We start from the raw sequence: 25,400 nt of genomic DNA on the forward strand, positions 1-25,400 counted from the left end.
TCAGTCACCCAGCCAGTAAGTCAGTCACCCAGCCAGCCAGCCAGTCAGTCAGTCAGTCACCCAGCCAGCCAGTCAGTCACCCAGCCAGCCAGTCAGTCAGCCAGCCAGTCACCCAGCCAGTCAGTCACCCAGCCAGCCAGTCAGTCAGTCAGTCACCCAGCCAGCCAGTCACCCAGCCAGCCAGTCACCCAGCGTCTCTCTCTTTGTGTGTAACACCCACCCTCTGTGTGTGTCACCCACCGTTTCCCCCCCTGTGTGTCTCCCCCCTCTGTCTCCCCACTCTGTCTCCCCCCACACTCTCTCCCACACATGCTCTCTCTCTCCCACTCTCTCCCACACTCTCTCCCACACTCTCTCTCTCCACACACTCTCTCTCTCTCCCACACTCTCTCTCCCCCCTCTCTCTCTCCCCTCTCTCCCTCCCCCCCACTGTCTCTCTCTCCCCCCACTCTCTCTCTCCCCCCACTCTCTCTCTCTCTCCCCCCACTCTCTCTCTCTCCCCCTCTCTCTCTCTCCCCACACTCTCTCTCTCCCCACACTCTCTCTCCCCCTCTCTCTCTCTCCCCACTCTCTCTCCCCACTCTCTCTCTCCCCCCACTCTCTCTCTCTCCCACTCTCTCTCCCCCCACTCTCTCTCCCCCTCTCTCTCTCCCCCTCTCTCTCTCCCCCCACTCTCCCTCTCTCTCCCCCCACTCTCTCTCTCTCCCCACTCTCTCTCTCTCCCCACTCTCTATTTCTCTCCCCCCATTCTCTCTCTCTCCCCCCACTCTCTCTCTCCCCCCCCCACTCTCTCTCTCCCCCCCCCCCCCACTCTCTCTCTCTCGCCCCCCCCCAACTCTCTCTCTCCCCCCCCCACTCTCTCTCTCTCCCCCCACTCTCTCTCTCTCCCCCCACTCTCTCTCTCTCCCCCCACTCTCTCTCTCCCCCCACTCTCTCTCTCCCCCCCACTCTCTCTCCCTCCCCCACTCTCTCTCTCCCCCCCACTCTCTCTCTCCCCCCCCTATCCCCCCTACTCTCTCTCTCTGCCCCACTCTCTCTCTCTGCCCCACTTTCTCTCTCTGCCCCACTCTCTCTCTCTCTCTCTCCCCCACTCTCTCTCCCCCACTCTCTCTCCCCCACTCTCTCTCTCTCCCCCACACTCTCTCTCTCTCCCCCACTCTCTCTCTCTCTCTCCCCCACTCTCTCTCCCCCACTCTCTCTCTCTCTCCCCCACTCTCTCTCTCCCTCTCCTCCCACTCTCTCTCCCCCCCTCTCTCTCTCTCTCTCCTACTCTCTCTCTCCCACTCTCTCTCTCCCCCACTCTCTCTCTCTCCCCCACACACACTCTCTCTCTCCCCCCACACTCTCTCTCTCTCTGTCACTCACACTCTGGATCTCTTATTTACCCTATATATCTTAACTGCCCTATACTACACCGAAATCTTAACTGCCCTATACTGCTTTCTTCAAGATCTGACTCAAGCTTCACACGGAAGACATCAGAACACCCCCTAACCCAGAAGACAGGTAGGGAACACCTCCCCTCCAATGTAAAACATTGCGGGAATGAGGGTACCTGGACATTGAGGGACTGCGGATCAGGTAAGATCCCAGGTGGGATTGCTGCTTTAGATATTGTGAAGCGGGGACGTCCAGACACTGGTTAAGGGGTTCAGGAAACTAGTCATTCACACCTGGCTTTTATTTCTAGATCCGACATTTACACACACACACACACACACACACACACACACACACACACACACACACACACACACACACACACACACACACACACACACACACACACACACACACACACACACACACACACACACACTGTAGTATAATGTAATACAATAAATACATTTGTCAAAAACGAATGTTCTGACTAGGAATTTATTAAATGTATTTTATTTATATATTTTATTTTAAAGCGGAACTAGGGGCGGGGTTGGGGGCGGAACTAGGGGCAGGGTTGGGGGCGGGACTAGGTGGCGAGTAGATTTTTTGGTTGGGCAAGTAGATTTTTGGGTGATTTGTCGAACACTGGCTATATTTATCACTTCCACGTGTATGTGTATTACAATTACACTTTAATAATTGTGAGGAATTATTTGAATAACAATTTTATATGTACCAGTAGAGCGCACGTTGTTCACTACCCCCTTAGTTTGCAGTGGAGTATTAAGTGCTAACAATTTACTGTACTTCTTTGTATCTTGTTTCACACCTTCCTTGTTTCAACTCCTTCTTGTTATACTGTAACTCCACATTTAATCCAACTGCCCCAGAAGCACACTGCAATTCACTCACACAGCTCAATGCTCGCAGGCTCAAGAATTCATTACAAGCCTCTAATTAAGGCAGGTACACACACACTAATCAGCTATGTTAGGTAATCAATTAATGAAAGCACACCCTCTGTAATCTTTCAAATCAGGCAGTAAAAAAAATACTTTTGGTACAAACTCCAAATTTCCAAACAATCAATATAAATTGCTCTGATACAGCAATTCAAACATTTATAAAGTGTTCAACGACAGACAAAGAAAGTTCAGTCCGCGCTCTTGCTTCTTAGTATTGCAGAAATTAATTCTTCTCCCTCCTCTTGCTGCTCCTATGGCTTGAAGTGTATCCCCTCACTCCAAGAAACGAACTCCGGTGGAAGACCCCGCCGGCGAACAAAATGACCAAGAAAAGAAGCACAGGAGCGCACCAAGGTAAGGAAAAATTGTAAATGTATTAAACAACAAAGCAATCAAATGACTTGCATGTAAGTAAGGATAAGTGCATCAGTCATCATCATCAGTCAGACAGGGGGGCAGTTTCAGTTCCGTTCATGTGGAGATCCCGCGCGCTGGGACTCACTCTGTAGCACTTGCTGCAGGAATCGCCTCCGCATGTATGCGGATAGTGGCGTGATATCCAAAGCTAGTGCGCATGTGTGGAAGGAAAGCCCCCTGTAGGCGTCTGTGGATGCCGGTTACGATGGAAAATCATGACCGGAAGGTACACAACAGTGTAAACAAACCCCCAAGGATGGAATAGGGAAGCTAGTTACACAGTTCACTCGCAACGCGTTTTGTATAGTCAATATATGCGAAAGCCTGATGAAGTATATTGACTATACGAAACGCGTCGCAAGTGAACTGTGTAACTAGCATCCCTATTCCATCCTTGGGGGCTAGTTTACACTGTTGTGTACCTTCTGGTCACGATTTTCCATCGCAACTGTCATCCACAGACGCCTACAGGGGGCTTTCCTTTCACACATGCGCACTAGCTTTGGATATCACGCCACTATCCGCATACATGTGGATGCGATTCCTGCAGCAAGTGCTACAGAGTGAGTCCCAGCGCGCGGGATCTCCACATGAACGGAACTGAAACTGCCCCCCTGTCTGACTGATGATGATGCCGATCTATTGAACATTTCATAGACTCGGACACGCACTTATCCTTACTTACATGTAAGTCATTTTATTGCTTTGTTGTTTAATACATTTACAATTTTTCCTTACCTTGGTGCGCTCCTGTGCTTCTTTTCTTGTTCAACGACAGAGATTGACTTTAAACCATAATAAAGCAAACATACTGTACTGCAAAACATGTGGAATACAATAAGCAAGGCATTGAAAGGATGTTACTGTATATCAGGATAATTTTTTAGCAATAAAATATTGACTGTATTTTCTCATGATACAAATAATTTCCATTATGGACCTGAAAAGAGACTTAACATGAAATGCTTTTGTTCTTTTGCTCAGGTGAGTGGAATATTTTTTCCCTGCGCCCCCCTGTCGGCTGTTTCCCTCTCTCCACGCCGCCCCCCCCTCTTACCTTAGCTTCGACGCCATGTTGCCATGGCAACGTGACGTTATATGACTCTGCGGCGTCATTTGATGTCGCGTTGCCATGGCGACACATCTCCAGCAGCCGGCTGAGCCAAGGTAAGTGCAGTTTACAAAGGCCTTCGCCGCTTCCCTGGCATTTCATTTAAGTGCCTTCGGGAAGTGTGCAGGGCCTCTGTAAACCCTGCGCCCCCCACAGACAATCTCATGCGCCCCCCAGTTTGCGCACCGCTGCGTTGGCGCATCGTCATCAGCGCCACTTCTAAATAAATGGCCAAAGAAGGAGCACTGTAGATGTCTATCTTAACAAGTGTCAATGTAATTGAGCAGTGAGCAGACTACAGTGTGTTCAGGAGACCGTATATTGGTCATCACCCAATTTGGAATGCAGTATATTTGCAACCTACAGATTGGGACTGCCAGGGACCCCCGCTGTGTTAATCTGATGGGCCATTAGTCTGTCTGCAGAAATGTCAAAGAAGTGTTACAGCATTACTGGGAGATTGCCCCAGATTTTCCCAGGCAAGTGTTTGGATACTCGTGGCTGCATCCGTATATTTGAACCTGGCCTGCAGTTTTCCATGTGTTAATAATCCAGTGGGTAAATTATCTTTGGTTCTGAGAGGCATCAATAGGTTTAATTAATTGGTTATGTAACTAAAAGTGGCCTAATAGACAGCTTAGTGGCTTTAAAAACACACGTTATACCTGGCACTCCTATAAACTGCAACAATATTATTATAGGCTAGAAAGGAATATCTTATGTGCTCTTTATTGCTCTATATAAATAAATACGATTAACCTTTACGTCATTTTGTTTTCTGTGATTATTACCTATCTAAAAACTAGCTGAGGCTGGTTAATATAAAAATGATCAACAACATACTTGATGCCAATCAATAATGCATTTACATGTGTGCCTTGGAAAACCCTGACGTCACCACAGCATCTGCTTGGAAATGGTCCAGTGTTTGTGCGGCCTATATACCTGGGATGTACACCATTCAAAAAAGACATAAGCCCACATAAATATATTATTACATATGATGTTTCAAGGCATTAAAGGTGAACCAGAAGAGCAAATATATTGCACATGCAAAACGGAAGTATCATTTACAACATTTATATATACATTTTATGTTAGTCTAATACATGGTATAAACTACAAAGGATCCAATTTATATATTTATATCCATAGACTTTCCACTACTACATTTCCACAGAGAACTTAAGGTATGCAGGCCCTTTCTAAACATGTTGGGGTCCGTCTTCCACAGCTATGCCATTGAGGTGCAATGTGCTGTTCTGTAAATTATCTTTGGCTTCCTCGTCTTCAGTGACTGTAGGCGTCACGTCATCGTATTTTCTACGGTACAGCATTCTGGAGATTAGTGTAATGAGGAACATTTCCATTATGAGGAGCTGCTGGTTCATGTCTGATAAAAAGAAAATACAAGGAAATCAAAAATATATTAAATTACAGAAATCATTATTATGATCCCAACACAAAGAACAAGAAGAAAACCATAGCTATTGGCTATTTTTACAAAACCGTGCTATACGACACCTCCAGGATATATGGCATTTTATGGCTCATTCAAGCGAATGACACCTTCCAGCATGGAAGGTGTCTTATTGGGTAAGACTGCTTATTAAATGTAGCCCCTTAAGACCCATTCACTTTAATGTGGCCATATGGTGTGTACCAGCATTTTTGGTGCTTTATCGAGTAGCACTTCTTAGTGTATAAGGCCCTATATGCAATGTTCATACAACACTACTGCCCACAGGCCTTTCCAAAGTACATGGGGGAAAATAAAGGAAGTCCCAAACATGAAATGATGATTTTTGGATTAAGAGATCATCAACACCAAACGGGGCACTATCGCACAGAAACTCCTTCTGACTTCACTATTGCAGTTGAATGGTCAATGGACAATGGTGCAGATCCACAAAGCTCAATAAATTACATGTGATACCTTAACATGCATCTCCAAAGGCCAATAACGTAACATTAAGTCATGTTTTTTGTCCAGAAAGAGCATTGTGTTAACTATAGTGATCGTTACTCATAATTATATGCAAAAGATGTGTTCCTCTAACACCACCTATCCACAAAGGTTCATTAAGGGTAACACAGCGATTAAATGTGACATTACTCCCACCCAGAAGACACTGAAATATGGGTTTGGAAAGGGAGGAGAGAGACCTCCCTAAATACTCCTTTATACAACACTTGGAGAGATACCTGTGAACAGAACTGAATCCACCTGAGATACTTAGAAAATATTTTAATTTTGGACATTCAAATGTATGAAATTAGCATATTTCCAGCTTTTGTTTTTGCATATAATTAGCTTTGTGGAAATAATAATAATACTATGTCCTTGTATAGCGCTGCTAGTTTTACACAGTGCTTTACAGAGACATTTTTGCAGGCACAGGTCCCTGCCCCGTGGAGCTTACAATCTATGTTTTTGGTGCCAGGGAGATAAAGTGACTTGCCCAAGATCACAAGGAGCCAACACCAGGAATTGAACCAGGTTCCCCTACTTCAAACTCAGTGCCAGTCAGTGTCTTTACTCACTGAGCCACTCCTCCTCTCTTGGATATGCAATAATCAGGGAAAATAACATTTGTTACTGTTTTAGGCAACGTGACGTTATGAACATTGACTTAACAGAGCTTTGTGGATCTGGCCTAAAGTCTAAGAAATGTACATTTTGTGATTGGAGAGGTGGAAGAGGGGGTGACACATGGGGATGACGGGTAGAAGTGGTAACCATGGGGAGACAGGGAGGGGATTACACATGGGGGGGGAGAAGGGAAGACACATGGGGAGGGGGGAAGAGAGGGTGAAATGTGGAGAAAGTGATACATGGAGGGGGGAATATGATGTGTAATGAGAAGGGAGGGGAAGAGGGTGTGACACATGGGCAGGGGGGCGACTTGGGGATATTGGTCAGTGGGGGTCAAGAGAGAGATGGGGCAGTTGGCTGGGACAGGGGGGGCAATTGGGTAATTGTCCCTACCTTGCTCTTCAGTCTCCACAGCCAGCACCACATGTAGCTCTCAGCAGACAGGGTGTATACTTACTGTACCCTGTGCTGCTTGGGAGCCCACCAGGGGTCGCTGGCCCATAGGAGATCAGGAGAGCAGCTGGTTAGGGGGTGCTCTGGCATCTCTCTTCCTTGTTTCTATGGTCTCTCTGCACTGTCTACAATCAGAGTCCCCCTCTTTTTATTTTTTCCCCTTAAGGGGCCGCACATGAAGCACTGAAGGGCAGCATGCAGCCCTTGGGCCACAGGTTGGCCACCCCGGCACTAGAGCAACATTATTACATTAGCTGTATATACATTATTACATACATTAATATACAACTGTTATTGAGAATTAAAGATACATACACGAAGCTCTTGATGGACCTGGAAGAGGTGGAACACAGGAGATAACACCAGTGGTAGCAAGTGCATTGATGATAGCTGTTTGGAGTTGACTCAGAATGACAATAAACTGCAAATACACAAAAAAGACTACAAAATAGGTGACCTTAATTCTCCAGTCGGGATGGATTTACAACTTTATTTATTAAAACATAAATAAAAAATAAAAAAACATGCACATTAAAAATTGATTTATTTAATATCTTAATGACAGGCTACACCTTTGAATAAAAAAACCCCCATGAAAACATTCAGATTTGGGGGGTGAGGGGGAGGGGGGATTAGCCTGCCTTTTAGTGAAAGTATCCTGTAAGTAGTTTTTTTTTTTAAAGAAAGAGCTCAATAAATTAAAGCACTCTTATTTGATATATTTCTGTAATTTCTTATTTGATATCATACTGTAACATTAGTCATTTTCAACCTACCAAAAACATTGATACTAAACAAAGAAAGATGTATCTGACATGATGCAGTGTGAAAAATAAAAAATAAAAGGAAAAACCAAGCTGCATAGTATAAAAAGGTCGGTCAAATGTTATATGGTGCTAAATTGTGATATGATATTACTTGATCTGAAAATAAACTACAGCCAATTGAAATACTCCAAAAATTGTGAGCAAAAATATCATAATACTATGATAAGATTTGTAGTAGCTGTACCCTATGTTTGGCTGCAATGTAAAGGTATCTATTGTAAGTGTAGGACTGTGTCATTCCTACACTCGGAAACCCCGTAGTTTCTACGAAATTTGTACTGTATTTAAGAAGAGGTGGCTGCGTGACAGCATTTTGTCTGTGCTCTAAATTGTGACTTTACATGTCACCTCTACTGTTTGGCTCAATGGCTTCTTCATGTCATTTTAAATGCTAAATTCTTGAGAGTCCTGGGACGCCAGCATTGAATATCTCCTGAAACGGGATAACATTAACTTAAAAAATTGTAAAAAAAAAGAAATGAAAAAAAAAAACTCGGAATTGGGGAGATTGCAATTTCAACCACTGTATGTATTGTGGAAAGGACCTTTAATACTGACATAAGAAGAAAATGTAAGTTCTAAGGCTATGAGGCTGATTCTATGTGTGCTGAAGTGGATAATCAGGCTGTTTTAGGCCCAAATTCCCGTTAGACGTCAATGGGCGATTTCGCCTCAAAAAACAGCCCAATTGGCCACTATGGCACATATAGAATCAGCCTCTTAGTGTCATCGTTTGCTAATTTAACAATGTAAGCAATAAAGAACGTGCTATACACCACAAAGCAGAAGAGTATTCAATGAGTTTGGTGTTAGATATCTTACCTGGTAAACTGCAAATTTAGGAATAATATTCTTATACGACAGCTGAGCCCTGACTTGATTAAACATAACTCCAACTGCCCAAAGAGCAGTAATGGTGGAGACACCAATTAAAACGTTAATCCAAATTGTAGCTCCATCTACAGATGCCTGAAATAGAATAGAAAACATTCCCATGTGTAAGTGCAATATTTATATAACGTTCAAAATATATCTTTCCTCAAGGGAAAAAACGAAGGCCTTATGATACAAACATTGGTCTTTAAACTCTGTTTGATATTCTCTACCTCTACCTAACCCTAGAGATAAGTTGTTAGATAACCCTAATAATGATTTTAAATCTGGTACTTCAGAGGGGCCGAATAGGTCTGAAATTACATTATTTTTTACCTGCTATTCTCGATGTTCTAAGCTAGTTGTAACATTATGCAAAAATATAGGAATATCCGTAAAACAAATAATTGCTTTGGGTCCTCAAACTGTGTTTGGGTTGGCTTCCACTGTGAAGGATATTTTATTGCCTGCTGAGGCTGCATCCCACCCTCAAAGTTATTTATTAGGTGAGAAGAATCCCTTAGAAGAGAGCTGAAAAGGTTTTGGTTTTCATGCTTTAGGTGTATAGCCTACAAGAATGTGTTTAAAACTAAACGTGGGTTCCAATATGTTAGACAAACTATTAGACGTCAAAGTATGGATTCTGGAACATTTGGGTGATATTGAAGAATTTTAGGAACCATTGTCCTGACACTTTATGCAATAATAACCAAATAGCGGATACCTTTCCTTTTATGGTCATAGAATAGGTATTTATTTATTTATAAAATATTTTACCAGGAAGTAATACATTGAGAGTTACCTCTCGTTTTCAAGTATGTCCTGGGAACCAAAGTGGAACTGACATAACTCGACAGGTCTCACAGTGGGAGACTTTTTGGATTGTTAAGCTTTTAACTTGGTCCCCTTTGGGTGTTAATGAAGATTGCTATGTAGCAGCATTACTCTTGTGGTGTAGACTATTAAATATATGTTTTTATTAATAACTTTTGACATAATAAAAAGCTTTTTATATATTACAGCAAATAAAAATACCACTTGTGAGCACATTTGCATGTCTGACAAGGCTGCAACCCTGTCTTTTGCCATTATCTCTTAGCATACAGTGCTTCCACTGCAGCCAGGGATTCTGGGTAATGACATGCAAATGAGCACACAGATGGGCAAACTCATCTAAATCTGTTTCCTGAAATTCTGCAGATTGTTTAGACCAAAATGTGTCTGGGGATTTGGTACTAAAATCCAAGTGGATATATGAGAGTGGGAGAGGGGCCATCAATTTAGGTATGTGTGTGTGTGGTCACACCTCCCTCCAAATAAATTAGGGAGAGATGCCTGTGCTGAAAATGGAGCACACCTGAGGTACCCTCGTAGATATACCAACGGATATGCAAGGTATATTTTAATGACTCCACCCCACACTTCCTAAAAGGATTTCCATACCAACTATATACTGTAGAGTTAAGCCCAAGGCACTGACCTAATAACTGGAATGGTGTACTAGTGTCAGACCCAACAGGACTAGGACCCACAACCGCAGTGTATATTAATTCTTTCTTATGGAGTTATTGTCTATTCTGCTCGTCGCAGCATACTTGGGACTACTGGGCTTCCATAGACTACCCATGGACTACTAGATCTGTGGTTTTATACAAATATTAATTTATTTATGTACTAGCGCCCAGTATATTGTTTATCATTATTGTGCTACTTGTGCTACTGGCCTCATTTAAAAACACTATACATTAAGATGCCAAATAAAGAGACCCCCTTACAAGTCATTTTTGAGGATGAAATACCTAAACTGTACCTATTTAGCAGGTACTTTGTCCGTTTTTTTTAATGTCCTGTACCTATTAAATTCAGCTGTGCCTATTATACCTATTTCTGCCAGTAGCTGAAGCATTAGCTAATTAAAGCAGCTGCGAGATTGATGCCTTATGTGATCATCTGGGTAGAGGAATTTAACACAACTTATATTGTTTGTGTATAAGTACTGTATATACAAATAAATCCATAAATACTCATGTTTTATTGCTAATATGATCTTTGCATATGGTAAATTGCACGTGTTATTGTGCCTCCGTTGTCCCAGGGTTAATGTGTTAATTGGTGAGACGCAACATCGGATGCCCTCTCTCCGAATTGCGAGCTGTGAGTGAAGTTACAACCATCCCTCTGTTACGTCATAGACATAAGAACGCGGAGACTAGGAGGTGCAGACGCCACTCAAGGAGGTTTATGTATACTTGCTCTATACGTCTGCTTTCTCTCTGTGTTTGTGAGTATAATGATTGACAATGTTTTTATACTTTTTTACCCAGTTACATTAAATACTGTTCTATCAGGACCCTCCGTTTGCTTGCTTTTCTGTTTTATACAATAGCAAATAGAGGGTACCGGTTTTTATGTCCCAAATGTTAGAGGGTCTGATTTCTCATTGTATTAAGTGTGCAATACAGTTTGAATTTAACAAAAGGTTGACATATATTTTCAACCACTACATTATATAACTACAGTATGACAGTGTTGTCTATAGTTTTAAAGCCAGAAATACAACATTACCTGTAACTTCAAGGCTTGTAACATTTTTTAGGAATACTTTTTGTCTCCCTAGAGGAAGTTTCTTAAGAAAGTAGGGGTTCTGTGTGTGACTTAAAATCATGTGTTTAGTTTATTAAACTTTGGGGACATGCTATTTGTACCATATTTTAGAAGGTTTTAATCAATACTTTTTTAAGCTTTTCTTCCTTTTAGAAGACAGAAAGGGACAGAAACTTCCTAAAATAACCCCATTTTTCTTAAAATAAAAAGTTGAACTACTGTACAGGTGTGTGAAAACAATCAAACATAGTAGCACTCAATGGCCCTTATTTTGTAAACGGAACTTTTGCTGATCCGGTGTGATCGCAAAGAAAGCCTAATTGAGGTCAATAGGGACTATGTTTGTAAATAAAAAGTAGTGGTATTCTTTACCCAATAGTACTGTCACACATTCACTGTCTTAAGGGGGAACGTCCCTTGTGCACAGGTGGACATACAGTTAATACAAAGAAAGTTATACTGTACAACAACATTCTCTGAATTTGCACATAAGGCTGGCCCAACTCATGCCATATCCTTTGTTATCAGAGTAGTGATAAAAGGGACATCAAAGTGTTCAATGTCACAAAGCAAAAATAGAAGAAACACTCACGTTGCCAATAACGTAGTCTCCATTTGTCCAAAGCACTATAGTTAGAAACATCAATACTGGCCGAAGGAAAGCAAACTGAAAGGTCCCCAACTTCAGGACAAATAAAGCTCGTCTGGACAAAAAAAAACAATTATACCATATACATATACTGTAACAAACATAAGTTTCCATTAAATTCAGGTATACAGTGCTATTCTATAAGTTAAGCACCCTGTTTATTGTCCATATGCATTTTAACTTCATACAGTAGATATTAAGGTCAACGTGAATGTGAATTTTTACATGTCTCTGAGTTACTCTTAGGTACGGGTATAGAAGAACTCCCTCTGACTCTTGTTCCAAGACACCATCATGTACCCAAGTTTTGAACATTACACGCTATAATTTGCAACAATATATATTTTTTAGAAGAATTGTGATTACCAGACTGGAACATATAACCTTGCGATTTGCTTACTGTAGTCTTTGAAAATAACATAAAAGCACAATATATTTTTGATCAGAATTGACATACTGTATTTATTAATGTCAATTTCTATCCTGTTAGAGACCTTCATCAGGACTTCATGTTCCAGAGCACATGCACAGCACCATATTGCTTTGTTAATAATGGTTGTTGCTGGCTTGTAAATTAGGTATTGTCCCAGTATGAAATAAATATGCACAAGTACCCATATTTACTAAATAGTGCTATTCCATAATAATAAGTGTAGGCCAAAATGCTTCTTTAATTTAACCTGTTTCTGAATTATACTCTGTGACACCTTTTCCAATGTTTCTGAAGCTTCTGAAAATGTTCCGGAGAATGTAAGCAATGCACAAATAACTAAATTGATAACATTTATTAAAAAAAAAAAAAAAAAACAAAGTTTGGTTTATGGTGGTATAAACCTCTGACTAAAAATTGGCGCAAAAACTAAAATTAACAAAAATATATATAGTTTGTTCAAAAGATTCTTAAATTCAGCGTAAAAGCATGATGAAAATAAAAATGTCGTGGTGTAAAAGCAACACTTTTCTTTGTATGCACACATAAATCCCAAAGGGTTTATTAAATGAAATACAGTGTTATACAGTAGCTTGTATCCCCTTTTGAGCTCACCTGTTGATGTTTACATAAGGGAGACAAACACAGCAGCAGCAGAAGGGACCCGTGCTAATTTTAAGTTTTTTATCTTCAAACTTCCTGAGGAATTCATTTTTGCCACCGCATTCATTGACCAGCATCATCTGAAACTTGTGTATGACTATGGCCAGAAACCTATTTTTAGAGGAATTAGAAACAAACACAGATATTCTTACAATTCATGTTAGGTACTGAATGGTGCTATCACTACTGAGAAGCCCGTGCCAAAGATGCTACCAAAATACATCTGTTATTTTCAGTGTGAAGACTGGAGTCATTTGCTCACTGATGCCATATAGCGGAACCGTTTGAAACATGTTTCCCAGTTTTATAAAGGAATATTTAAACTCAGCGGTGCGCAAAGTGGGGGGCGCTGGATTTTTTTTTTTGGGGGGGGGGGGGTGCGGGCTCTTGCAGAGGTCCCGCTCTTTTCCCCGAGGCATTTAAATTAAATGCCGGGGGATCGCGTGAGGCCACTGCAACAATAAAACTTACCTTGATTCAGTCACTGTGACATGTCACCATGGCAAAACGGTGTCATGCGGGGTGACGTCACACGGCCGTCTCCATGAAAACGGGGCGACGTCATGTGACCCCGCTGCGTCATTTGATGCCGCACACAAGAGAAGTGGGGGCGGGGGGGGGGTCGAGAGCAAGGGGGAGCTGGCAGCGGGGTGCAGCTCAAAAAGTTTGCGCTCCCCTGCTTTAACTCACTCTTATCTTTAGTGGAATGTGTGTCATTTCCATGGGAAACCCCTGGACTGCATCCGGGATTTATTAATATGTTATCATTTGTTATAAGTCCACAGTCATCACAACACGTAATCATACTTAGAAGATGTTTTGCAAATGTTTGTAATCCAGTAGGACAATATACATTTAAGAGCTCTTTTTTAATGTGAAAATATCAGTGATGGTCAACCCAAAAGCCAACAACAGGTCAGATGTTAAGGATATCCTTGCCTCAGCACAGGTGGCTCAATCAGTGGCTCAGTTGTTGACTGTACTCACCTGTACTGAAGAAGGGATATCCTTACAAGCTGACCTTTCCGTGGCCCTTCAGGACTGGAGTTAACCTTTCCTGGTCTATGTCATAACTTTGTGGTAAACACATTGATTTGGAGACATTGCACAATAGCCGTTTATCTGTCTGAACGGACACAATGAATCTCTTCAGTGCTGGTTAGAAGAAATGCCCCAAGCATTAGAAAGGCAGATGATGTCATCTTGAACAGTGACACAATATATTGTTGGACACTGCTAATACTGTACATACATTACAGGACTTTCGCACCAACTGACCCCTGTATCTGAGGTGTGAAAGGTGAAAGATTTTCGCTGAGACAAAGTGGCCTACCACATGAACTCACAAATGGGACTCCCTAGTAGATTCTCCTCTGCTACTAGGTGTGCTGGTTGAGAAATGCAAACGCCTTGGAAAAATGGACTACCACGCCCTGCCAGTTTGACTTAATGGACATCATCACAGATGCAGCGAGTGTCACATTTAACAAATATGGCTTGGATGATCGAAAACAACGGGAATGTCTGTCCTAGGTGTGGAGCTTGGGAAAACATATGGGGTAGTCCTTTTTTAACCACAGTTTCATCTAATAAGTATTAATTGCTTATTTACACTGTGACTGAAAGAGTAGCCTATTGGTAAGGACACAGCCTAATGTGTGGGTATCTGGACCATTTATTGAACATTGCTAAGCCATAAGGGACGTACAGCCCATTCACATAGCTGAGCACCTGCCGATTCAAGTGCATGGACTGTAGGTTTCCTTTTTGCTTTAATAGAGCATAGCAAATATGGACCTTTGTTGCCCTGAGCCTCCAACATCCCAAATTAGATTGTAAGTGCAACATGAGAGGTATTGATTGTGTATGTAGAATTTTATGTACAACACTATGTACATACATGTACTCTCAATATTATAGATGGAAATATATATATATATATATATATATATACTGTATATATATATATATATATATATATATATATATATATATATATATATATATATATATATATATATACTGTGTATATATATAGAATAATTCATATATTACTCTGCTGAAATGGCCATTGCTTGCACCAGTTGCAACTTCCATTTGTCTTCCATGATAATGTGGTCGTTATGGAATTGGAAGTAAAAAAATAACAATTTTGTAATTGTGCCAATCCTTAGGTTTGACACACACATGAATATTATTGTAGTTTATAATGTATCTGACAAAATAATGCTAATTCATTCCATTTTATTTTATATAAAGAAACATATTGGGTCATATTTACCAAGTGTTGCTCTGCCATAAGACACCTTCGATTGTAGGAAGACAACTTACAACCCATTCACCTAAGTGGTCAATAAGGAGTCTTCCAGCACCTGAGTTGTCTTGTGGAATAGCATTGCTTAGTATATGAGTCATTGAGTCTTAAAATACAAATCAATACTGTACGTACACAGAAGCAGTAAAGTCAGTAAACATCGTACCACGAGGAATCCACATTCCAATGCATGATGTTGTTGCTATTATCTAAAAGAAAAAGTATAACAGGAGAAAATGAGTAAGATTAAGGTCACATGTTAATATGTATAATATGTTGATGGGTCCGTTTTTCATCATTCTAAAGATAGCCAAGATTTGGGCTGTGATTGCTAAGGTTTGAAGATTGGTTATTGGCATATATTGCTTAATAGTATATATATAATTTCCAAACTAATTGTATAATTGTAGGGTAGTAATATAGTTACTACCCAAGTTTTGAAAATAATGGGGGCATGTCCCCGCAAATTGTATAGACTCAATGATTATTGCTTAGCCCACTTGGCAAAACAGCATACTGTACATATGCATTAGTTACAAAGCAAGAACTGTACAGTCAATGTTAAGATGACCCCTTTCATACATGAATTCTTGTAGTTTCTCCTCAACTGCATTATCTCATTGCACTACTGTTTTAGCTAAGATGAAGACCTTGTAGTCATTTTCATTTTTTTGCCAGGTCAGCATGGAATATTGTTCCACCCCACACTTGTTAACTGAATCTAAAACTTTGAAGTTCAAATAGTTTTATTAAGATGTTAAGCCTGAAAAGTAGAAATCAAAGAGATTTATGACAATCCCACTGAGTTATTTCCATTGTACGTACCGGAGCTCCTGAATTGATCCACATGATAATGGACTTTTTAGAACCAGGTATTTTCTTGTAGACATAGTATATCTCTTCCAAGAACACCAGGACCGCAACGACTGTCATTAATGTTAAAATAGCAAACAACAATATTCCAGTGATGTCAAGAGCTACAAGAACAAATGACACAAACATATTATTAGTAATTTGGGCAACCTGGAATTTATTTGCACTGCAATCTTGCAGCAACATTTAGATTACAGAGAGGAAGGGAGAGATTTTTGATCTTGAAAAGTTAACAGTGCAATAACTTCAATTAACTTGAGAAACAGTCAGTATTATATCCACCTCCACATTTTCATAAGGTATCAGGTTTAAAACGAAGGCTTTGTGGCCAGAAAACAGCTTTCACTACACGCATCTGAGGCAAACTATTATCAATAGCTCGGCAAAAAAATTGTTTTCAGGTTAGATAGGATCAGCAATGCAAAAAAGTGGAATGAGAGACAAACAGATGCAATAGGATTTGGTGCTAGAGCATGCAATACAATGCGTAACAGTAAAAGCCGATGAGAGAATGCTACATGTGTAGCTCGGAGATTAGGTCAGATGGGCTAGTGCTCGCTAGGCTTCCTTGAAGATGTAGGGTGTTCGGGTGAGTCGTGTAAGGTCAGGAGTTTGAGGTAGGGTGATGAAAGGAAGAAAAAACAATTTCTATGGTAAACATATTTTTCTAGTTGTATAAGAGTTCTTTGACCTTATAGTGAACTTTATTTGTGTATTTTCTATTTGCCTAGCCCAGGGGTCGTCAACCTTTCGAGAAAGAAGAGCCATTTTATAAAATAATTCTTTGTCCCACACATGCTAATAGGTATGTACTGTATAAGCATTAACATACAACAAACTTTCTTTCATCAGAATTAGGGAAATGAAAAAAAAAAGGGGGGGGGGAATAAAATGCATCTTACAATAATACAATCTTTATTTAGTTTTTTCCATTATTTTTCTGTGCAAACCAGTTTGCCATTTTCAAATACACATACACTACCCCCCCAAATACACATATACTACCCCCCCAATACATATACACTAACCCCCCAAATACACATACACTAACCGCCCAAATACACATACACTACACCCCCCCCAATACACATACACTACACCCCCCCAATACACATACACTACACCCCCCCAAATACACATATACTACCCCCCAATACACATACACTAACCCCCCAATACACATACACTAAACCCCCCCAATACACATACACTACACCCCCCCAAATACACATACACTACCCCCCAAAAAATACACATATACTACCCCCTCCAAATACCCCCCCCAAAATACATATATATATATACACACACACTTACATTGTGCCTGCCACTCACCCTCACTGTCTTGGGTTGCCGCTACCCAGCTGCTGCCTCTCTCCCTCACTGTGCTGCCGTTGTCTGCGGGGGGGTAGGGGGGGGGGGGGCACCAGCTGGTGCTGGACGGGCCTCTTGTTGCTGCTGGCTATCGTCTCCATAGCAGCAGGCATGTCCCGTACACTGGCCCACGCCGGACCTCTCTGACGTCGGCACACACGGGCATGAGAGAGACCCGGCGTGGGACAGAGCAGAGGGCAGGCCACCAGCTGGAAAGATGACTACTTTCTTATAGGAGTTTGCTGGTAACATACAAATAATAATGCAAACAGTAAGAGCCGCTCCAGCCATGGCAGATAGTAAAACAAAAATAGCCACTAAATATAGTCACCGACATATTTAAACGTTCACAGCCCACGGTTCTGCTCCAGAGACCGCCTGCTTCAATACTGTGTTATCAAAATGAAAGCCGCGCGATCGCCTGTAGGAGGCGTGCAGGGAGAGTGACTGATTCTGTCTATTCTTACTGCGTGTCTTACAGGCAGGTGCAACCCACCAGGTAGGATTCACACAGCGGGAGTCCCATTCAGAAGCAGGGACCTGTGTTAATTCCAATGGGCCATTACCAACTTCTATGAGGTATGCCGCGGACTGTCAAGGCATTGCACACTGTGTGCACCTGCACAGTCTCTGCAGCCGTGCGACCGACCATAGCGCATCATTCGTAATTGTGAAAGTAGCTCATGGTAACTTAAATTGCTGCGCCGAAAAATGTAATAACGGGATTGCGAATCCAACAAACCTTCCTGCAGAAGCCAACACGCATGCGAGGAAAGCTGCCCTCGGAATTTAGTTGATATGATGTTTGAATGGCAAACAAAAGACGTGTCTAGGGACATTGAAATTGGTTGTTGAAGGCAATTAAAAATTCCTTCACAATAGCAATTTCCTAGCAAGCTGCATTAACACGTTCCTAGAAACTCACAATGACACAAAGCATGTGTACTCTGGTATCTCAATGACCTTGAGGGCTAAAATAAACACTATACACTAAGTTGCAGCACAAATTGAGCACTAATAGCTGTCGTGCAACACATCGATCTTTGAAGGTCCCACCTGGAAGGAAACAGAACTAAAAATAGTGATATGTTTAGCAGATTAAGATTTCCAAATCTAAATAAGTAAATTAATTTGCTTCAAATGAAAAAGCGTCCAGTCCAAAGCAACACACAACTTCAAAAAAGCAACTTTGGAGGCATTTTGCCAAAAATCTGCTACAGTATGTCCACCATGTTTATGAAATTGACAAATTTCTCCTCCTAACCAAATAACACAAAAACCTAAATCCATAGCCTGCTGCTGTCACGCCTCCTGGCTTGATGATTGATGAGGGTCACACACAGGTATTTATAAAACATCACATAACCCAGAGTGATCATTTACTTGCCCATACCCTGCATATGATCAACTGCACAGTTTGCCCCTTAGTTCCAAAGTGACGTAAGTCTTTCTTACATTGTTTAAAATATCTATGAGACGTACTTCATTTTAGTTATTCGCATTCAATTAGTCCCTTTGCGGCTAGAAACGTTTGTCACACATGGCATGCAAGTGCTTGAGCAAAATAATGGCAATAATAGTGAGTTAAAGATGAACCAGTGGCAGAGAAGGTGTTAAATCTGGGCAATGTTTGTTTTTCCTACAACAAATTCTGACACCCTGTACTGTACTGTAGAAGTTTTTAAAAGCTACTTTGAAGAATCTTACGCCAGATTCTGCTAGGAGGCTGGGGGGTGATAGCATTGATATTAATCTTTGAAAATGCTATTATCTGTTTTATCTTTTTATTATTATTTGTGTTAATGTGTTTAATTTTTAAATTATGTATGATGAGCAATACTAAAAATAATTTTGTGTAAAAGTATGTTTTACTGTGGATCTTATTGTTTTTTTTCTGTATTGTAATGTCATGATGTTGTTTAATGTTTGTAAACCCTATTAAAAAAAAAAGCAAGTTTGTTAACATTGTTAACCGATATGGAAGATTTGCTCCTTACTAACTATGCCACTCCCTTTTTTGCCACCTTCTACTAAAGGCCAACCCGGAGACAACATTTTAAAATGTTGTACTTACCTTCGGCGGCGTCTCCCAGGATCCTCTGGCATCACTCCAACATTCTCGCGACATCTCCCGCTGCAACCCGTCAATATAGGCAGGCGGCGACACAAGGCGCCGCATTGCCACGACAACAGGACGGTAAGTGATAACGCGTGGCGTCAAGTTGTCCTGACAACGGGAAACCTTATGGTGCCACAGCATCACGTGATATCACGTTGTCATGGCAACGGGAGTCACGTGACGCTGTGCGAGATGCTGAGAGGACACCAGGAGCCGCCACTGCCGAACGCCACCACCCGGAGGTTTACTAGTTATACCCGGAGCCAGGAGATGCGTGGTCAAAACCCGTAGTCTCCAGGTCAACCTGGAATGGTGGCAACTGTGTACCAAAGAAAGGAATCCTATTGAAGGGAACAGGATTTTTTGCATTGACAAATGTGGTGCAGATTTTTGGGGGGTGGAGGGATGTGTTGCAGTCTATCAAAGAAACAACTGCAAAACTAGGGCAAACTTGGAACACAAACTGTACCAGATTTATCAAAGGAAAAAAGGCAACTTGAATTGGGTTTCCTTGAATAATAATGCATTATGTTTTTGTTCTCATTTTGAGCTGATCGTGTACACAGTGCTGTACATGGGATTTTGTCGCCGACGTCACGCTATGTTACGCCATGTGACATGCGGTGTCTGTGGACTTCCACAATCCCGGCTGAGTGTTCTCTGGATGACTACGAGTCACTTGCTGTTACAGGCGGCTATCTTTTTTTGGACGTTTTCGCTTCATTGCGAGCAAGACATTGGTTGACACTTGATGTCAATTCTTCCATTACCCTTAAACCGGGACGCAAAGATTACCGCTGCGCTACTGGCAATATTGTCCCTGCCTGACGTTGATTGCAGAATCTGGAAGCAGACATTGAACATCTGAGATTGGCAATCTCCTGCAAAGTCAACTGAGATGATTGGATGTCCGGTAACATTGTCACCAGTTACACCTACATTTATCATGCTATTTTAACACTTTCACCATGTGAGTGAGTTTTTGTCGGAACAATATATTTTAAATTAATATTTTTATACAGTATCGCACTATGGCGCATGCTTTTATCTTTTGTTTTTTTTAAGATATCTTTCTGACATCCTTGGAGAAGCTATTAGAATCCTATTTCTGAGCCCACTGGATATACTTTTTGGGTTTTCTTTTTTCTATTCTACTACCTATTGACTTTTTGTGGACTATATTTATGATTTTTTTCTTCACATTTATATCAACTAATTGCTATTACATTTATAATATTTCACTGAATTATTGATAACACATTACACTTATATCATGTTAATTATTCACTGTTTATTTATATTCTAGGAGCACTACTTGCACATTTCTCTGTGTGTGTGTGTGTATATATATATGTCACGTGTATATACACACATATATACACACATATATACATTCCAGACTGGTGCGGCCCGGTAAAACTAAGGCCGCGATTATAGTGGTTGCGGTGGAATTCCGTGAAGGGGCACATAGAGCGCGCGGAAGGCGACAGAGAGGCAGATTCCTGGAGAGACAAATGAATTTGTCTCTCCATGCGATGGCCGCGTGACATCAGTGTCAAGTGAAGTGGTTCAGCCAATGATGGCGGACCACTCGCGTGACATCACGGGCCACGCCTCCGCCATGCCTCCCTGTCGCCTCCCGATGTCTCCTGCATACAGTGCAGGTTTCGCGCGCACGCCCCGCGCGACTGACATCATGCGCGCGCCCTAAAGCACCCACTATAATCGTGGCCTAATGCAGCGGGAGTCCCATTCAGAAGCAGGGACCCCCGCTGTGTTAATCCTGATGGGAAATTAGTGTACTAGGCTTTTGGGTCTCGGTCAGCCGCCATTGAGCTGCAGTTTCCTTGCGGCTAAAAAGTTAATAAATCATGCTCCTTCCATATGTTAGCCACGGTGATAGGCTGGCGACAGAATCCCGACTATGGTGGACTAACTGCGGGGTAATTAGCTGGGAGCCGGAGCTATGCTGGCGGTAACAAACTGTAGGACAACCATCCGTTCCTCCGCCATGGCATTAGGTCCCAGAGCTGCTAAGCTAATTTACCTTGGAAGGACATTGCCGCATCAGCGTTGCTGTGCTCGGTCTGCGGTTCGATTTAAGGATTGGACCTTGGCCCTGGGTAGCGATACCAGAGCCAAGAGGTCGAATGCAACTTGCTACATAGCATCTGATGGCACCTCCATCTCGTGCCTCTAATGGTGACCCTACTGTCACAGCACCCAATAAGTCCCTGCTTTCTAGACCTTACTACAATCTAACCTTGATGCTTAAGCCATAAGGAGATAAAGATCACAAGAAGCTAACAATGGGATGTGAACCAGGCACCCCTGCTGCAATGCCAGTGTTGGGTTGAGTCAGTTCCTTTACTTACTGGGCCACTGGAGCCTTATTTTTGCACCTGGGAGACTTTGTTAAATAGACCACTTAGAGATATATCCCCCTTGGAGTTATCCTTTGGTAAATCTGGTGCAATTATTTTTCACCGTTTTGCCCCAATTTTGCAGACAGGAAACTTTAGTAAATAACCCCCTTTCTTTTTAAATGTGTCTCAGATTACACACAGTTTATCATGTCTGTGACTATTACAGTCATTACCGTTCTGTGCAATGCAATTGTTACACAACAATATAATTTTCCGTTCATCTAGTCTTGGGATTTCCTCTTGTGGTCTCCCCTGCTGGGATACTTATGCCTGGAAGGTTGGGTTGGTCCACAGAACTGTTTTTTTTTTTTTAACTTAATGCAGATAATTAATCCAGACTCTAGTTTAACCCTTTTTTGTGCATAGAGCAACAAATCACCAACAAGATGCCGTGGGGATACTATTCCACTTAATTATAATGGAGCAAAAAGGAATTTGCAGTACTGAAAGAATGTTTCCATTGCTTCTCATGTACATATATTTGCTGTACTTTGAGGTTACATTGTATGTGAGGTTTAACACCACCCAAAAGCATGTTATACACAATATAATGATCATGAATATATCTATCATTTAAATGAGCATTTTCTTTAAAAATAAATGTAACGGGTATTCCACCCCACCCAATCTCATATGTAGTGTGGGTGAGTAGAACATGTGTTGTTACCGGTGTGGTGCGTATACCTGCAGGCTCACAGGAGGTCTGAGCCTCCGCTAATGAGAGCCTGGGGTGAATCCTCTGGAACGGATCTTCTTTCACAGCGCCTCCACCTATGTAGGATTCTAGGGAAGTGTAGAATGACCCTACATAGGAACCCAATAAGAAACTACACACACAGTGATTATATATAACTAAGGGCTTTACTACGAACATAGAGAATATCATAATCCATTACATAACATCATAACCTGTGTCCCTCTCACGAGGAGACACTACCCGTGGTGACGTCTCGCAGGACGATTCCCCGACACCAGGTGATCCCACCCAGTGTCCCAAGAACCCCACCCAATGTCCCGTACTCCTACAGAGATAGTCACTGGGTGACTGCGCAGTCACTAAAACCTCTAGGCCTGTTGGTGCACATATAATATTGATACCTTCCGAGCACTCCGATGCTCGGGCCTGCAACACTCTTCTCAAAGGGTCAGACGTCCGTCTGATCCTTTCCAGGTACTCTGCCGGTGGACCCCAACGAGGGCCCCACCGCTCCACGGGAACTGCAACCGATCACGGCAACACCAACCGCATGGGAACAGCAACCGCCGCTATCAGCTTTCTGCCTAACTACTTCTAGAGTGACAGCAACCCTAACCTAGGGCCTGTCCCTGAGGAACCGCAACCTGGGATGGCTTGGGGAAAACTCCTAGGGCCTGTGGAACATTAACCTGCCCCCCTTCCCCTAGCTACCCAGTCTCAACTGTAACTGCTAATCCTAACAGCCTAACGCACCTGCAGCCAACACTCAGCTCACACTGTCAGCCTGCAGACATTCACACACACTTCACACACACTGCACGCACTGCGCCCAGCACATGCAGCGACACACACACAGACAGCTGCAATCACACACAGCCACCTGGATCCCGTAGCAATCCACTACTAGCACACTGTGCCTATTTGCCAGTGCCCACAGCCCTCTCCGCTGTGGCACTGCCAAACCTGCACCTTACACACACTAAGGGCGACCTCCCTATCTAGGGCCGTCCCTTATCAGTTACCCACTAACCTGGTGGGGAGTTGGGGCCTACCTGGAGGGTGTGGGTACCTATCTGGATGCAGGAGTTGCACTCACTCCCTGCATCCTTCCTTCCCCTTCAGCTCCGCTGCTCCAACTGACTCACCAAAGCCCGGGAAATGTATCTATTCTCCCTCCAAGGCAGTCCTACAGCCCTATTGGCTCCTATCAAGCACCTGGTGCCTGCCTCGCTATGCCTCATGGGAATTGTAGTCCCGAGGCCCCTACAATAACATTGAGGCCGCGTGCGTGCCTTCCCTCTGCCTACACAAACCTGTAATGGCCGCCGCAACCTCTCACTAACTTCCTCTACTCTCGCGCGACTCTCCTGCGCCTTCCCTGCCCTCACGCAACTGTTCCCTGGCTCTAGGGTTCTCCCTGCGCATGCGCGACTCTGCCCTGTCTCTCGCAGCCTCCCTGCGCATGCGCGAGCTAACTGGGCCGCCGGGGACTCACTGCGCATGCGCGAGTTGAAGCGCAATGGCGGCGCCCTATCCGCCCGGCCCCGGGAGCGCCAGGAGCCCTGAGATGCGCGTGCGGCCTTGGCAACCGGCCGCACGCGTCCCCGGCAACCCCCGAGCCGGGACCTGACCGCCCTCTCCCCTGCCACTGCCGAACGGAGCCGCCATTGGACGCGGCGACCCCCGCGATCGGCAGTCAGGTGAGGGGGGTGCGGTAGCGCTGGGGAGACCTGGCTACACTCTCCCCCTGGTGGAAAATCCAACGTCCTCGCTTGGAGAATGCCATACCCTGACATAAGGTTACACAATAAAATACGGCATGTCATATTTGTTACAATTATCAGGTCGACTTTACACCTCAGATTACATAGTACATCACACTCAATAATACCCGAGACTGGCTGAGACCATTTGTGGGGTGCCCCTACCAGATCAGATGGGGGTACCTCACTTTTGCGTCCGTGAGCCTCCCCCAGAAAAATTTCTTGGAGAGCACACTCTAAGGCGACAGTTTCTGGCTCTTCGCTACTTCCTCCCCCTGGTGGAAGGAGTAGCCCAGTGTCTCTGAAGCAGACCTTTACCCGGTCATCCGCGGCAGGGATGCGGTAGACCAGGAGGCCAGGACCTTTCCCGCGGTCCACCACCTGGCGAATGGCACGCTCCTTTTTGGGCGTAAAGGAGGCCAGTCTCCCTGGATCGTCCTTTACACAGTCCTTGTCCCTACGGACTTGTGAGGCTTCCACTGAGAAGCGAGCACTGGGAAATGTCTCGGTTTCACCTGGCAGGGGGGAAAAAGTAGACACCTTACCCCTGCGGTGACTCACGGTGGCCAACAGGTCCTCGGGGACGCTGTCAGTTCCCACCTTGGTGGTATCGGGACCTGTCTCCAGCACTTCTGGGGCAGTCCACTTACGCGCTGAAAACTCGGGAGCGTTGGATCCCAGTCCTGGGACCACTTGTGTCAGAGCACACGGGCTCACACTCCGCTCAGGAACCGTAGCTTTGGCCTTCTTCACGGCCACCTCCATCGGAGTCTGTGGGGAACAAGGGGGTTCCTTACCACTCGGCTCGCTGACGAAGGGCTTCCCTTCTTCCGGAAGGATCGTCGGTAGACACTGGTCCACTC

At 43.2% G+C, this 25,400-nt stretch overlaps 1 protein-coding gene across 1 annotated transcript in view; it reads right to left on the reverse strand.

Annotated features, from left to right (window-relative positions):
• Window positions 1-4,940: 4,940 nt before the first annotated feature.
• The window catches only part of LOC142491550 (organic solute transporter subunit alpha-like), a 43,419-nt gene continuing 22,959 nt past the window's right edge, over window positions 4,941-25,400 (reverse strand). Inside the window, exons 2-8 of the mRNA XM_075594272.1 lie at window positions 16,111-16,262; window positions 15,421-15,494; window positions 12,924-13,082; window positions 11,822-11,933; window positions 8,575-8,721; window positions 7,241-7,346; window positions 4,941-5,269 (exon numbers count right to left, since the gene is read on the reverse strand). Of these exons, the coding sequence (XP_075450387.1) occupies window positions 5,082-5,269; window positions 7,241-7,346; window positions 8,575-8,721; window positions 11,822-11,933; window positions 12,924-13,082; window positions 15,421-15,494; window positions 16,111-16,262 (938 nt within the window). The 3' untranslated portion in view covers window positions 4,941-5,081. The remainder of the gene's footprint in view (window positions 5,270-7,240; window positions 7,347-8,574; window positions 8,722-11,821; window positions 11,934-12,923; window positions 13,083-15,420; window positions 15,495-16,110; window positions 16,263-25,400) is intronic.

Source organism: Ascaphus truei, chromosome 3 (genome assembly GCF_040206685.1).
Source record: "Ascaphus truei isolate aAscTru1 chromosome 3, aAscTru1.hap1, whole genome shotgun sequence".
NCBI lineage: Eukaryota > Metazoa > Chordata > Amphibia > Anura > Ascaphidae > Ascaphus > Ascaphus truei.